The sequence below is a fragment of the Zeugodacus cucurbitae genome, chromosome 5, assembly GCF_028554725.1.
Source record: "Zeugodacus cucurbitae isolate PBARC_wt_2022May chromosome 5, idZeuCucr1.2, whole genome shotgun sequence".
Lineage (NCBI taxonomy): Eukaryota > Metazoa > Arthropoda > Insecta > Diptera > Tephritidae > Zeugodacus > Zeugodacus cucurbitae.
In genome coordinates this window covers 20,094,309-20,111,523 of record NC_071670.1, presented here as the reverse complement: position 1 = coordinate 20,111,523, position 17,215 = coordinate 20,094,309, and the positions used below count along the sequence as shown (strand labels likewise).

The 17,215-nt window shown below is 34.3% G+C and overlaps 3 protein-coding genes and 1 long non-coding RNA gene across 7 annotated transcripts in view; 1 reads left to right on the top strand and 3 right to left on the bottom strand.

Annotated features, from left to right (window-relative positions):
• Nucleotides 1-5,711, bottom strand: part of LOC105215005 (uncharacterized) — a 33,363-nt gene extending 27,652 nt beyond the window's left edge. Inside the window, exons 1-2 of one of the 4 annotated variants that reach the window (XM_054231359.1) lie at nucleotides 5,304-5,565; nucleotides 3,467-3,689 (exon numbers count right to left, since the gene is read on the bottom strand). The gene's annotated coding sequence lies outside the window, so the exon portion shown is untranslated. The other 3 variants (XR_008471304.1, XR_008471303.1, XM_054231360.1) reach the window with 3 other exon arrangements.
• Nucleotides 5,712-5,858: 147 nt separating this feature from the next.
• On the top strand, nucleotides 5,859-7,700 carry LOC128922034 (uncharacterized). Its single transcript, XR_008471305.1, has 2 exons — nucleotides 5,859-6,330; nucleotides 6,396-7,700. It is a non-coding gene; the product is annotated as an uncharacterized LOC128922034 (long non-coding RNA).
• On the bottom strand, nucleotides 7,396-9,219 carry LOC105215002 (uncharacterized). Its single transcript, XM_011188733.3, has 2 exons — nucleotides 9,066-9,219; nucleotides 7,396-8,088 (listed from the first exon to the last, which is right to left on the bottom strand). The coding sequence occupies exons 1-2, from the start codon at nucleotides 9,217-9,219 to the stop codon at nucleotides 7,433-7,435; spliced, it is 810 nt and encodes a 269-aa protein (XP_011187035.1). The 3' UTR covers nucleotides 7,396-7,432.
• A 2,077-nt stretch (nucleotides 9,220-11,296) lies between these two features.
• LOC105215001 (uncharacterized) lies at nucleotides 11,297-15,931 on the bottom strand. The gene is made up of 2 exons (XM_011188732.3): nucleotides 15,596-15,931; nucleotides 11,297-11,928 (listed from the first exon to the last, which is right to left on the bottom strand). Exons 1-2 carry the CDS (start codon nucleotides 15,747-15,749, stop codon nucleotides 11,303-11,305), a joined length of 780 nt encoding a protein of 259 aa, XP_011187034.1. The 5' UTR covers nucleotides 15,750-15,931; the 3' UTR covers nucleotides 11,297-11,302.
• Nucleotides 15,932-17,215: the final 1,284 nt, after the last annotated feature.

The window sequence follows — 17,215 nt, the reverse complement described above, 5'->3', positions numbered from 1 at the left end:
CCAGGTCGCTCTCCACCTGGTCCCTCAAACGGAGTGGAGGCCTTCCCCTTCCTCGGCTTCCTCCGGCTGGTACTGCATCGAACACTTTCAGGGCTGGAGTGTTTTCGTCCATTCGGACAGCATGACCTAACCAGCGTAGCCGCTGTCTTTTTATTCGCTGAACTATGTCAATGTCGTCGTATAACTCGTACAGCTCATCGTTCCATCGTCTGCGGTATTCGCCGTTGCCAATGTTCTGAGGACCATAAATCTTGCGCAAAATTTTCCTCTCGAAAACTCCTAGTGTCGTCTCATCTGATGTTGACATCGTCCAAGCTTCTGCACCGTAAAGCAGGATGGGAATGATAAGCGACTTGTAGAGCTTGATTTTGGTTCGTCGAGAGAGGACTTTACTGTTCAATTGCCTACTCAGTCCAAAGTAGCACCTGTTGGCAAGAGTTATTCTGCGCTGGATTTCGAGGCTGACATTGTTCGTGTTGCTGATGCTGGTTCCCAGGTATACGAAATTATCTACGACCTCGAAGTTATGACTGTCAACAGTGACGTGGGAGCCAAGTCGCGAATGCGCCGACTGTTTGCTTAATGACAGGAGATATTTCGTCTTGTCCTCATTCACCTCCAGACCCATTCGCTTCGCCTCCTTATCCATGCGGGAAAAAGCAGAACAAACGGCGCGGTTGTTGCTTCCGATGATATCAATATCATCGGCATACGCCAGGAGCTGTACACTCTTGTAGAAGATTGTACCCTCTCTATTTAGCTCTGCAGCTCTTATAATTTTTCCATCAGATTAAAGAAGTCGCACGATAGTGAGTCACCTTGTCTGAAACCTCGTTTGGTATCGAACGGCTCGGAGAGGTCCTTCCCAATCATGACGGAGCTTTTGGTGTTGCTCAACGTCAACTTACACAGCCGTATTAGTTTTGCGGGCATACCAAATTCAGACATCGCGGCATAAAGGCAGCTCCTTTTCGTGCTGTCGAAAGCAGCTTTAAAATCGACAAAAAGGTGGTGTGTGTCGATCCTCTTTTCACGGGTCTTCTCCAAGATTTGGCGCATGGTGAATATTTGGTCAGTTGTCGATTTTCCAGGTCTAAAGCCACACTGATAAGGTCCAATCAGTTTGTTGACTGTAGGCTTTAGTCTTTCACACAGTACGCTCGATAAAACCTTGTATGCGATATTTAGGAGGCTGATCCCACGGTAATTGGCGCATATTGTGGGATCTCCCTTTTTATGGATTGGGCAGAGCACACTGAGATTCCAATCGTCAGGCATGCTTTCTTCCTACCATATACTACAAAGAAGCTGATGCATGCACCTTATCAGTTCTTCGCCGCCGTATTTGAATAGCTCTGCCGGTAATCTATCGGCCCCCGCTGCTTTGTTGTTCTTCAAGCGGGTAATTGCTATTCGGATTTCTTCATGGTCGGGTAATGGAACATCTGTTCCATCATCATCGATTGTGGGATCGGGTTCGCCATCTCTTGGTGTTGTACTCTCACTGCCATTCAGCAGGTCGGAGAAGTGTTCCCTCCATAATCCCAGTATGCCCTGGACATCGGTTACCAGATTACCACCTTGGTCTCTACATGAGGATGCTCCGGTCTTGAAACCTTCGTTAAGTCGCTTCATTTTTTCAAAAAATTTTCGAGCATCATAAAATTTCAACTGTGACTGACGGGCTAATCGCATGCCTAAAATCATTTAATTTGTGGCGACACATAAAGAATCGCCAATGAACAACTAACATATGAGTGTTTTTGCAACAATATCAAATTATGATTGTAGAAGCAGTTGGAAATGGTAGGGTCGCAGTTGACGCCTCGATGGATTAAAAACATTTCCAACAGATTTCTGTCACTTCATTGACTCGAAAGAGAAGTTTTCCTTACATGAAACCTCAATATGATAACCATAAATGACTGATTGAATGTCCTGTATTGGTGGTAAAAAACAAAGACATCGATGATATTAATGCGACAATTTAGAATTTCGGTCCAGGAGAGTTGACACAGCTACAAACCAGGATGATGTAGTCAATTATCTCAAACTATTTAAAATTGCCTCTACTATCACCACTCACTTTGCAATTAAAAGTAGTAAGAGTAATCAATATCGTCGCCGAAGCCAAGATTGGACCAAGTTAATTTAATGTATACCTTAGACACAAAAACGTGCGGCTGGGTCTGATAGTATATTATAAAAAACTTGTTGAATACACTAGAAATGTAAACTATGTTATCGACGATTCAAACAATCGTAAAACAAAATATTATAAAACTCAACTTAAAAGACGATACACATTTCAAGAATAGTATAAGTACTTACATTTATTAAATTAAGAAACTATATTTATTTACATATTAAGTAAAAATGTAAACACATTATGATTTGCGAGGACGCAAATGTTTTAGGGAATATTGGTCATATACCAATGCTCCCTCTACTAACAACATACATTTATAATTGCATTTATTTACCTCTACTATTTATCCTCTCACATATGTATACGAGGGCTGCTATATATATTTCTGGCCTTATAATGAAAATGGGAATATTTATCAACGAAAATGGATTTATTGTTTTTCAAAATATTCTCCATCAAGATTTATACACTTTTGCATGCGCTCAAACCAATTTTCGAAGCACTTTTTTTGGGCATTTTTTTGAGCGATTGTCAAATTGTGCGGGTTCCAACGAGAACAAACCTTTTTTACGGCCAGGTGTTGCATAGGCATGCCTCTATCTGAAGGTATGTTACATGACTTGGTCTTGCATTATCAGTTCACGTACGGTATCGATGTTTTCTGGCACAACGGCTGTTTTTGGACGACCTTCACGGAATTCGTCTTTGAGCGAGCGTCGGCCACGATTGAATTCGTTGTACCAGTTTTTCACAGTGCTATAGGATGGTGCTTCATAGCCATACAAAGATTTTAGTTCATCGATGCACTCTTGTCGCGATAATCCACGTCGAAAGTTGTGAAAAATGATCGCACGAAAATGTTCACGAGTTAATTCCATTTTTTGACCGATATGAATTTTTTAATTCCCTGTAAATGAAACAATTAACGATTAAATGACAAAACGTTCTGAGTGATTTTATGCTAAAAAATGTCAAACATTCCAATGGAAATGTCAGATTGCACCTGGCAACACTTAGTGTTGCCTAGGCCAGAAATATAAATATAAGTATTCCTTTCATTTCGTTATTTACGCACTTGCAAACTGATCTTTCCAATAAGGACTTTCTCTGTAATCAACAACAATACACATTTTTGCTCTCACACTAGTTTTAAGCTCATTGTAATCTACTCTTAGTTTTAAGAATTGTAAATTTGATCATTAATAAAGTTACATTCGAAAAGAACGGACGTATTCTTATTATATCTATATGTATTTCTTGGTAAAATTGTTGATGCTTGTGCGCATCTCAACCGTGGTTAAATATATGCATACATACGTCTGTGGTCACTTTCCAGCTGCACGCACATATTTTTGAACACGTGGATATTTTTTGAATTCCTCTCGCAGTTTTTCAATATCTTGGCATCAAACTTCTATTAAGCACTTCGTTTCGGCGGTGCCCAAATATATACGCGTTGTTCTCGTATTATTTTCCATTTCATTCATTTAATTTTTTACAAACATTTTGCATAAAAGCTCACTCCTAGGTTTCTTATAGCCTAGACAGACGGCAGAGTTAACCCCGATTAACCGAAATCGGACCATTGGATTTTAAGGCCCCATATATCGAACACGAGGACCTCGGTGTTTCTAACCTATTATTAATGGACTTTATACAATACTCGTATATATGACGAATATGTGGGTCATAATATAAATAAAGTTAAATAAATAAATTGCGAGAGTATAAAATGTTCGGTTACACCCGAACTTACTCCTTCCTTACTTGTTATACTCTCGCAACAAAAGTTGCTAAAGAGAGTATTATAGTTTTTTCCACATAACGGTTGTTTGTAAGTCCTAAAACTAAACGAGTTAGATATAGGTTTATATATACCAAAGTGATCAGGGTGACGAGTAAAGTTCAAATCCGGATGTCTGTCTGTCCGTCCGTCTGTCCGTCTGTCCGTCCGTGCAAGCTGTAACTTGAGTAAAAATTGAGATATCTTAATGAAACTTGGAACACGTATTCCTTGGCACCATAAGAAGGTTAAGTTCGAAAATGGGCGGAATCGGACCACTGCCACGCCCACAAAATGGCGATAACCAAAAACACATAAAGAGCTATAACTAAGCCATAAATAAAGTTATGAAAACAAAATTTGGAACATAGGATCGCATTAGAGAGGGGCACATTTGAATGTAATTTTTTTGGAAAAGTGGGTGTGACCCCGCCCCCAAATAGGTTTTTTGTATATATCTTGCAAACCAATAAAGCTATATAAACCAACTTTCTGCAGTCGTTTCTTTTAGCCGTTTCCTTATACAGTCCAAAAATGAAAGAAATCGGATAATAACCACGCCCACCTCCCATACAAAGGTTAGGTTGAAAATGACTAAAAGTGTGTTAACTCACTAACGAGAAACGTCAGAAACACCAAATTTTACGTAAGAAATGGCAGAAGGAAGCTGCACTGAGATTTTTTTACAAAATGGAAAATGGGCGTGGCGTCGCTCACTTATGGGTCAAAAACCATATCTCAGGAACTACTCGACAGATTCGAATGAAATTCGGTATATAATATTTTCTTGGCACCCTGATGACACGTGTGGAAAATGGATGAAATCGGTTTACAACTACGCCTACTTCCCATATAACTCAATTTTGAATCCTTCTGATTCTTTCACTTTATAATGTATACATAAGGAACCGATAAAGATAGTGAAATAAAACTTTACACAAATACTGTATTTGAGCTGTGACATCACTTGTGGAAAAATTGTCAAAATCGGACCATGACTTTTCAAGGCCCCTGATATCAAACATGAAGAACTCAGTGCCTAAGGGTATTTCTTCACCGAAAATATAGGTAAATCTCTAAATAAATTGCGAGAGTATAAAATATTCGGTTGCACCCGAACTTAGCCTTTCCTTACTTGTTTTGTTTACATTTTATTGAAAAACAGCTGTCAGTATTGCATATTTTTATTCACAACAGGTTAAAAGCGACCATGTTTAACAATGTTGCTAACGATGCAACTCTATGCTAACTCTCTAAAATTTTGAGGATTAAATGGGAGTTAGCAAACGGAGTTAACTGAGATAACTCCCGAATTAACCTCGATTAAAGCAGTTAATCCGTATTAACGCCGCCGTCTGTCAGAAGTATTACCTATTTTTATATGGTGACACACATCTGGTATTCGTTCGTAGTATAGTATTGTCTCGGGTATTACAGACTATTAACGGACGTATTGCTTTATATAGTCCATATTTCCACTCAATGGGCAGGTATGGTACATGCATTACAAATATACATATGTATGTACGTATATTTTACACTCACTAATAGTCAAGACAACAGGCTTCAAATTTATTTTTTTAAATATTTAAATATAACTAGATTTTTTGTTGCAATAATTCTTTGTCTCTCGATGCTTACACAATTTGTTCATCTCACACTTTCACCATAGAACGTGCAATAAGTATATCTTGTGGTTTTTGAGTCTTCAATTTATAATAAATATATGTTATAATAAATGCGATTATATTTTGATATTGGAGTTGAACAGCTGATTATACAATTGAAAACATTTAGCGCCATCTATCGACTAATAGTGAAGTTACTGGTTAGTACAGATTGAGTATGTGTTTATATACGACATGTGTATAGAAATATTCAGAAGGAATTAAACGAATATAGCTTCGCAAACTGGTTAATTTATTTATGTATTGTCCATTACGTTCCGATCTAGCGTAGCTTAAATTCATATCCATTTCTAGGTTGTTAATAATATGCGTGTTTTATTTGACCAGCAAAATAAGCTATTAGCTATTAGCTTATTTTGTATGGAAGACTTAAGACGTGTTTTATTTGACCAGTAAATTAAGCTATTAGCTTATTTTGTATGGAAGACTTAGTCAACATAATTATGTTGGCATGTCATAAGCTATCATAACTTGTTTATTGAACTAGAGGCATTGCCAGTTCATCGCTTTTTTTTTATTCACAATAGCTAGGTTTTTTCCAAAAACAAGTAGTTGGCAATATTGAGAAACTCCATTTTGACAGATAAAATTGTAAACAAACCAAAATTTTATATTCTATCGATGTGCAAAATGGCAAATAAAAACTTTATCCATATTTATTTTGACCATCCCGAGTATAATAATGTAGGCCAGAATATTATAGAAAGACGGTAAATAAAAGGGAAATTTGATTTATAAATTCAATCGTTTGTTTTTCAAATAAATTACATTTCAGCTGATAGTCCGGGCAGGCATTGCCAACACAATTAATTTTTAAAGCGAATATATTAAATAAGCTAAATGCGTTTTAGTTGTGCATGATTTAGCTATTAGCTTGTGATGGTCAAATAAAACATGCCTAATATATTATTGGCTTAACTTAAATTACAAAAAATATTAATATACAGTATGTCAAGTAATTACAGTGTACATAATTTGTATGTATAAATATACAATGGGCGTGTTTTCAGAGCCGCTGTTTTTTTATTCGCTGAACTATGTCAATGTCGTCGTATAACTCGTACAGCACATCGTTCCATCGTCTGCGGTATTCGCCGTTGCCAATGTTCTGAGGACCATAAATCTTACGTAAAATTTTCGTCTCGAAAACTCCCAGTGTCGTCTCATCTGATGTTGACATCGTCCAAGCTTCTGCACCATAAATCAGGACAGATTTTGGTTCATCGAGAAGGGACTTTACTTTTCAATTGCCTACTCAGTCCAAAGTAGCACCTGTTGGCAATTCTGCGCTGAATTTCGGGGCTGACATTGTTGGTGTTGTTGATGGTGGTTCCCAGGTATACGAAATTATCTACTACTTCAAAGTTATGACTGTCAACAGTGACGTGTGAGCCAAGACGCGAGTGCGCTGACTGTTTGTTTGATGACAGGAGACATTTCGTTATTCACCACCAGACCCAAACGCTTCGCTTCCTTATTCAGTCTGGAAAAAGGAGAACAAACGGCACGGTTTTTGCTTCCGATGATATCAATATCATCGGCGTATGCCAGAAGCTGTACAATCTTATAGAAGATTGTACCTTCTCTATTTAGCTCTGCAGCTTGTATTGATGTGTATGACTACGTTAAATTGAGTTCAAAAATCATCATTCGAAACTTCACACTTTCATATATACATACATATGTACGTTGGTTTTACATGCTGCGCTCACAGAATTGTTTGCGAACCAACTTACCCGGATGGAAATTCAATTCAAGATAAAGATATCAATATATACGATTTCATTAAATTTTTCTTATTTTTAATATTTTTTAGGTATTGTTTTCATTTAATATTTCATGGATTAATTGTAGAACTTTATACTTGAATTGGCGCATTTGTGAGTTGGTCATTTCGTTGAGATCTGGCAATAAGCTTAATACAAATTGTCTTTTGGGACTTTCACTAAACTCTGTTTGAACACTTTGCTCAGTATATCTCGCAGGTGCGGAAGCAGATTGAATCGGTGTGCAATTCGTCACTTCATCTTTAACCATAATATGCTCAAGGGACTCACTGCGCCGTGGAATAGAAACTAAATCATAATCAACATCTGTTCCCGCTTTGTCTTCTGATCTATCTGCTATTTTAAGCCTCTTTGGATCATTCATTTCGTATGGTTCGTAAGTTTCGAGAAAAATGGGATCATTATTGCTCTCCCTCAAGTCTTCAACGAGTTCAATGTCTTCGGAACTATGCTCTGATCCTGTTCCATATTCCGTATCAGTTTCATCATTTCTGTTTTGTAATGCTTGTTTAAGCGTTCTCTTTAATGTTCCCGGTTCATATGATTTCTTTAAATATGGTATTATATATTTAATGTGCTCATATAGATAATACTGTTGCACAGATTCGCCCATCTGGATTTGTCTCAGTTTTCTTACTAAAATAGTTCGGAAATTTTGCCATTTTTTTTGCACAGCTTTTGCTAAATGCATAGAAAAACACGAATAATTAATGTAAATAGGTAATTTAAGATTAAATATGCTTATATTTTAATAACGGTAACATATGTTGCATTGGAACGATGAGAAACTTTTAATCAGACATCTCATGTACATATGTATGTATGTAATTTCAATTCAAGTCGTGACAATATTTTTTTATTGCTAATTAATTATTTTTTTATTTAACAAAAATATCTAGCTACATATTCGGTATAAGTACAAACTGCTCTGTTAAATTCAAAAACACATAAATTTAAATTAAAAATGTAAACAAAACCAACAAGATAAATTGTGGAAAGTTACATACATACATACATATATTGAAATTAAAATTTGCGATAAGTAAGAGCACTTTCATACGGTTCAACTCCTGTTGCAAATTCTCGGGCGACTCTCTTTTGCTGTCGCCCATTGCGTTCACACGAGCAATTTGTGTACGACAACTCTGTTCGTGTTTTTCTCTCATTCTCTTTCATATCATTTTCTCAACTTCTTGTACGCATAGTTTCCAAGCAGAAAATTAACTAATTTGTATCGTTATTCTATATTTTATAACATATTTTAATTATATTATACATATTTCTATATTTATTTGCAAATTACATACAAAAAATAAATTATGAATACAAATTTTCAAATATATTGCATACATTAATTTTAAAATGTACGCAAATGCAACACTGTTACGTAGCAACGAACTGTTGCGAATAAGAACATAAAGCGTGTTGCCGAACACAGCAGACTCGGCGCGATTCTCCTCTCTTCGTCGCCCCCTTTCCTATAAACTAAGAATTGTCGCAACAGGAATTGACACGTGTGAAAGAGCTCTAGGTAGTATAAAAAAAGCTGTCAAATTCTCATGTTCATTATACGTTACGACCTGACGTATTTATCTGTCACGAACGAACGGAACGACAGACTTCGCAACGACGTCTTTACATCCGTTGTGTGTACTTACGATCACAATTCAGCTCTTCTGCCACATCTATCCAAGCTCTTTCTCTGCAATCCCTTCGTGTGTATTCTTTCAATTCAGTGTTGTACAGAAGCGGATATTTTTTGACAGTCTTCACTAGTCTTATATTAAATTTGTGATCTTGTAGAGCGTTCATAATGCTAAGAAAACAACATATTCAAATTCTAACAATTCGCACGAATATTTCCAAAGAAACACATCAGTAACCACGAAAGTACACGTCAAACTGAATTTGTTTATCTCAACATCGTACAACCGTCAGCAAGCGATACGACGTCGTAAAGTAAAATTGGTTGTACACAATCGTAGTGAGACATGCGCCATTACGCGCAGTCTGTGGGAGCTGTTTACATATAAATGTGACCACAGTGCATACAGTAGAAAACCTTATTCATGGTGAATTCTCAGTGGTAAGATAGCCGCCATCTTGAAAAAATGTAGAGCTGTATATATGGTGTACTTAATTTTAATAAAACCTTTGTCACAAAATAGCAAATATTATTATATAGCTGTATTATAAAATTTATTTAATTATTTAAATTATTATATTATTATTATTTAATTATTTATCTATGCTATATTTCACTTATAGATGTTTTTAACATCAATGTGTGCCATATAATATGCAAAATATGTATTTCATGAAGATGAAATATTTCATAAGTGGTGAGAATAACATATAGCTCTCATACAAGAATTCTCTGTGGTAATTTATTTTTGGCCACATGTATTTAAACTTTACTCACACAATTACTTAAATTATTTACAAATATTTAAATTTAAAATTAATTTAATACAAATTGAATTATCCACAGTTTATTCATCCAAAAAATACTGTAAACTGCGACATTAAGCTAAAATTAAAAGATTAACTAAATAAGGGCAATAATTATCTATGGGGAAATACACAAAAACTTGGTGTGCTTAAATGAGGTGTTGTCGTCTCCCTGTTAAAAATTTTTAAATAAAAATATGTCCTGATCCTAATGAATAAGTATTTCAAATCATCGGGTTGCGAATTTTCGCAGCAATAAAATGGTTCTATGTCCCTCAACAAACCATTAATATAAATACTATAACGGTTGGTAATATTCAATCTTTAAACAATTAAAGGACCAAATGTATTACCAACCCAGTAATGAATTTTTTATTTAATTTAAGATTCAAGAAATATTTGAATCGCATAATACATATGACTCTAAAATATTACTAACCTAGCAATAAATAACAATTAATACTACAATAACATTGAACAAACATGCAACATAATTTAAAATAATCACAATAATAATGAAAATATATTATATAATATTTATTTAAGTGCTTTTCATTAGACTTTTTGTGAAGATTAAATGCTAACACAACACCCTAATTACCACAATTGTAGCAAGGCGTAGCACACAACCCAAGTACGCCTCCGTGGTGTGTTATGAAAAATAATGTAAACAAACCAAAGATTTTCTACTGTATATACTGAGAATGCGACTATGTGTTCTGAATATTTGAAATACATACATACAGTTGCAGAATACCCTGATGGAATTTGATTGTCCAATAAAATATTTTCATGTTCCCTATATGAGCACTCAGATGTGCAATCACAATAGTATAATTAATATGTAATTTCCAGGTTATTTGAAATGATTTCTGAAGTTATATGTTGTTTTAGTTGAAAAAGCTAAAATGAAGGATGATGGTGAAGAGAATTTGCGAGATATGTAAAAAAATATGAAATTTTTAAGAAAGTAAGAGTAAAAGAAAAGTTAATGCTAAGAATTACAAACGGGAGACAAATTCAACAGCGAAATAAAGTCCCTTATATCCAAAGCTTAACCATACTGTGTTCATGCAACATGTTCAGGTTCTTATTATCCATTGTGTTGTGAAATAAATGCAGCTATAACTGAGTAGTGTTTTTACAAAACAGCGAAAACTAACAAATATTTAATAAATGAAAACAATTAGCTTTTTGAGACTTACATACATATGTATGTATGTGAAATTCGAAATTGCATTAACAGTTGCTTAAGTGGTTATCTGGGTTTCACAATTTCTGAATAGATCGAAGATAGTTTATCGATTATTTTTCGTTTTACTAGACATAATATATATGTCGATTTGAACAAATTTGCCTACTATTAAAATTTTTATACAAAGTGCATATAAACAAGGAACCTATTTTATCTACAAATGACAAAGAAATTGTTATGCAATTATTTTTAATATTTAAAGGTATTGTTTTCGTTTAATATTCCATCTATCAATTGTAGAACTTTACACTTGAATCGGCGCATTTGTGAGTTGGTCATTTCGTTGAGATCTGGCAATAAACTTAATAGAAACAGCCTTTTGGGACATTCGCTCTCTACTTGGGACTCTGTTTGGTCCCGTTGTTCCGAAATAACGGATTTGGAAGTATGTTGCAATGGTGTGCAATTCGTCACTCCATCGGTAACCACAATATTCTCAGTTGGTTCGCTATGCTGAGGTATAGACATGAAATAATTTTCGACATCTGTTCCCGCTTCGTTATCGGAGCTGACATCATTGTTTTCGTCTAATTCATCACTGCTCTCAGTCAAGTCGTCAACCATTTCAATATCTTTAGTGCCATGCTCCGTTCCTGATAAATGTTTCGTATCTGCTTCTTCATTTATTTGTTGTAACGACTCTGTGAGCGTTCTCTTTAATGTTCCAGGTTCATATGTTTTCTTCAAATATGGTATTAAATATTTTATATAATTGTATAAATAGTATTGTTTTGTTGTTTCGCCCGTCTGGATTTGCCTTAGTTTTCTCACTAAAATAGTCCGGCAACATTTCCATTTTCTCTGCGCAAATTTCGCTAAAATATAGTAAAAACATACAAACAATTTATTTTAATATACATACATATGATTAAATACATGAGATTAAATCTTTTCATATTAGAAAAATTTTATAATTTTATTCATTGGAATGACGGTAAAAATTTAATGAGACATTAAAATAATGTTAATTTGTAATTAATAAAAAAACGGTAAATTTTTTCATTGAATGTAATTCGGTGATTGGGGAAACTTTAATATAGCATCTCACGATTTCGGTGTCAAATGGGTATGGTCGGATGAAGGAGATTTTGCAGGCTATGAATATCCATACACTGCGCGTCATCAGGATAGTGCCTTGCTTGGTTGATACCAAATATTATCCATAGTATTTGGGTTAGAGCTACACAATTTTTTTCTAACATACTTTAAACAATAATGGCGCCTAATTGGTTAGTATTTTTTTTTAATTCTTGTATTATTTGAGAAGAATAATTGTTTTTTTTTTTTTAATATTTGTGATAGCACGACAATGGGTTAAAAGATAAAATGTAGGTGTTCCAGAGTGGCCACCTTACTTCCCAGACCTAAATATTATAAATAACGTTTGGGGATAGTTGGTTGGAAATGTATGACAGTAGTAATACTCGAGTAAGTAGTAGTAGTAGTAATCGACGACATAATAAGACTCATTTGGTCAACCATTACAATAGATTTTTTATTAACAAAGCCTATTACTAAAATTTAAGTGAAAAACATTCGTATTATAAATTAACTTTAAAGTTTAACTTTTCATATGAAATAAACGGAAACTTTGAAGTTAGCGTAGGGGGCGCTATCCTGATGACGCAATATTCGTTTGTCCCTTTTTCTACTGTTTTGATTTTTAATCCATTAAAATATTATATTGAATTATCTGGCTATGTTTGAGGCAAATTGTTTAAAGTATTTTAGAAAAAAATTCTGTAGGTCTAGTCAAAATACTATGGATAATATGAGCATGATTGGAGGGAATCGGTGTTATTCCTGGGTTTATCGATAATTTTGCGTAGAGCAGCAATGTCAAATGAAAATGTAAACAAAAATGATCGACAGCAAGAGAAAGATGTGTAATACAACAACAAATATAACACATTTGACAGTTGATAATCTAATTTGGCTATATGTAAACGGTTAGATTACTGTACGAGCTCAGAACGGGATTATTTTCATATGTATACGTACTTGAAATGAACGCCTACTCTGATGTTTTGAAAAATAAATTTGTGTTTTATATAGAATGTTAGTTGCGTTTTTATATAACAGTTTATTCATGTTCTCGTCACGGGAATGGAATAAAAGGTATCCTATCCTGCCCCCGGTTCTAAGCTATGTCCGTAGTGTCAAAAGAACAAATGTTCTTAGAGTATCGGAATTGAAAAATATGTGGAATTTTTCGCAAATTATACAAAATTTCGATACTCGGGAAAAGTGTATAGCATTTGCAGAAGATCAGGTCCTGATTCTGAAAAGAAAATTGTGCCCTACCCATCGGATACCATTGACCATTAGGATATCCGATAATAGCAAGGTTGGAGTTTCCGAAACCGGAAAGGTGTATGCCGAACACGATCAGCGCTGTCTAGATCCAATGGTACTTGGTTCGAAGACGTTAAAACACCACTGCCTCAAGTATTTTAATTAATGTAAGCGTATACATCGCACTGGTCACATGCGGAAGTTCGAAAGAACAGTTTTATCATGAGCCTATTTTATCCAGCGCTACTATATGTGACTGGTATAATTACTGCCGCGAACAGTAGTATTATACCAGAGTGACCATCAGGTACCGGTGGGTAAAATTTGTGGCCCTGGTAAAATTCTTCAAATAGACGAGAGCGAATTCGGGAAGCGTAAATATAATAAAGGTATTATATATATTTATAAATTTATTTATCATACGTAATTGTTTTATATTCATTTGCTTTAGGGTGGAGAGTGGAAGGTGACTGGGTCCTGGGGATGATAGAGAATGGGTGTGACGATAATCGGCTGGAGGTGTGTCTGGGAAACATGAGGTCTGCTGATGTGCTCATACATAATACAGCGTTATGTGGAACAAGGATCAATAATTTGTACCGACTGTTGGAAGGTGTATGACTGCCTATCGAATTACGGGTATGAGCACCGACTCGTGAATCATAGCGACCCCGATAATCCATTTGTCGCAGAGGACGGAACGTACACTTAGCGTATAGTCACAGTGGCGCGAAATTAAACGTTTTTTCATTAAAGATAACTACAATAATGGTGAAGATTTCTCGAATCTAATTTATGAATGTATTTGGAGATAAAATATTTAAAATCGGCATTATTAATGTTATTAAAGGCAATAAAACACAGTTATAAGCCTTAAAACGTTTTTTTCTATTAAATGAAAAATTTATTTCAAAATTATCTTTAAAGGTTTTTTTTTTTTGTTTTCATTCGTTTGGATATGGCAACACTTGAATTCTGTCAACATGAAAAACATATGTTATTGTGCATATAAACAAAATTGTGTATTAATTAAAATGGTTATTTAAAGCAAATTTTACTTAATTGGTATAAAATAAATATGTGGAAACAATTTAGTGAAGTGTTAGTGGGGTCGGCTTTAATATACTATCCCAGGCTTTCGGTAATAGAATGGGTATCGTTGGAAAGAGGAAGTTCTCCCGATTAAGAATATATATAGATATAGCTGCAGCTGATAGTTTTCGAGATATTCGCACTTAAAGTTGAAAAAAGTGCAACTTTTATCTTGAATTTTCACAATATATACCGAATATTTTATTAATATTATGCACTTATTTTACACTTACACTTCACGATATTGTTTCTGCATATTTATTTTATAAAAATTATGACGAAAATAGCTGTAAATAAATATTTAACATTTTACACAAATCTCTTAATTTCAACAATAACAAAAAGGGCTGGAGCTTGACAAGTATTAAGTGTTGCCATATCAGATATTCTGCAAACGAATGAGAAGAATCAAAATAAATAAATTCCCCAAATGCTGAAAACAAATGCCCTATAAAAAGATTTTATGAAGATAATATAAAGAAAGTTTATGATATTAACTCTATGTACTATAAGTAAGGGAAATGAAAAGTTTTTTCTTAATCTGGAGAACCTCCTCTTTCCTACGATACCCATTTTATTACCGAAAGCCTGGAATAGTATACTAAAGTTTCCCCTGTTAGTGTATAATAAGTGCATTGTATAAATTAAAAATTAACTAATAAGCAAAAAATCGTCACATAAAGTTTGTGAAATTTTCAACTATATATTTTCAAATTTAAGACTATAAGTTTCCGGCGGCGACAATCGGGGGATACTATATTAAAGTTTACCCTATAAATCTTTCAACACAATCGAATTCTTTATTTATTACACATAAATTTCAAAGCAAAGATTTGGTACAAATTACTCACATTCAGACTGACAAGTATAAATAGAAAAATGTACATAAACAAAACCAACAACGTGAATTATGAAAAGGGAGATGTAGTTAACACTGTCAAATTTGTGTGTTAATTGTAAACAAAACATATCAATTATGTTCATTCATTACGTTACGACCGAATTCACCGAATTTTTTTTCCTGTCAAAGACACTTCCAATAAAGCAACGAAAGAAACAATTGTAATCTATATTTCGATTATTGTTTGTACTTACGATCACAATTCAGTTCGTCTGCCACTTCTATCCAAGCTCTTTCCCTGCAATCCCTTATTGTGGCTTCTTTCAAATCAGTGTTGTACAGAAGCGGGTATTTTTTCACAGCCTTCGCTAATTTTATATTAAATTTGTAATCTGGTATTCCGTCCATAATGACCAAAACCAAAATAACAAATACAAAATCCAACAATTCACACAAACTTAACAGAACACTATAACTCAACACTGTAATACGCAGAGTGATATACTAATTTCGAAGGTGCACGACAAACTGAATTCGTTTCTCTTAATAATACAAGATTCAGCAAGCAACAAAAGTAGTCGGGCAAAATCGGAGCGAGACATACGCCATTACGTGTCGACTGTGGGCTCTGCATACAAACATACCTACAAATGCGACTATGTGCTCTAAAGTGTTGCGTCTGAAATACGTAGAATTTCAGAAGTACCCTAATGGAAATCGTAGAACGAGGATGTGAATTTCATTAAAGTGACCATACATAAGTATGTATGTCGTCATTATATGAATATTCAGATGTACAATATTATATTTGTTAATTAATATCGAACTTAATATTTATATAATGGATTTTGTTGCATGAATTTGCTTTGGTGCCATTAATCGTTCTTTAGAATTAATGTATACAATATATTTGAAAATTTATTTTTCATAATTTATTTTTTGTATGTAATTTGCAAATAAATATAGAAATAATGTAATTAAAATATGTTAGAAAATGGAGATTAACGATACAAATTAGTTAATGAAATATATTTTTTGTTTGGAAACGATGCGTACAAGAAGTTGAGAAAATGATATGAAAGAGAATGAGAGAAAAACATGGACAGCGTTGTCGAACACAAATTCCAGAGAACGTATAATATAGAGAAGCAGAGAACGTATAATATAGAGAAGGTTCATGGTGTGCCGATTGTCACACTGGTCCGCTTTTCGAAGGGGTACTCGTTTCTATAAGCGTGTTTCACCACATGTAGCTATAAGCGTGTTTCACCACAGCTTAACATCTCGTTCGTATACGTTCTCTGATAATAGTGTGAACGCGCGATAAGTTTTTAAGGGGTTATATATGTTGAAGTCGGTCAAAAATTTTCTAAAATTTGCAGTAGAAGCGAAGTTATATCGTTTTTCATCTCGATCCGCTACACTAGACAAAATTGGGCTTAAAACTTTAAACGCATTTACATATCTCGACATCATGTTTTCCCGAAAACGTCGTTGCGGTGACTTGGATTGTCGAAAGAGTTTTCAACCGATTTCATATAAATTTTTTCAAATTATTCGTTGTTTGACGAGTCCTTGAACGATTTAATTTTTTTGGTTTAAATTTTCATATCAAAATTTTTCATTCAATACATGACATCAGATGAAAAAAGTAGCCCTTTTGTGAAAATCGTCCCCGTTTGCAGTGAATGAACAAGTGCCCATACTAATGGACTGGAATCGTAGTCACGGCAAGCCTTTTTGAAAAAAAAAACGCGCTTTGCGTAAAATGTCATAACTTTGACAATTATTAGAATTGTTTATGTTCTTGAGCTGATTTTACAGACGTATACCAAGTATTCAATAAAAATATTGCTTCATACCTCTACAGAAAA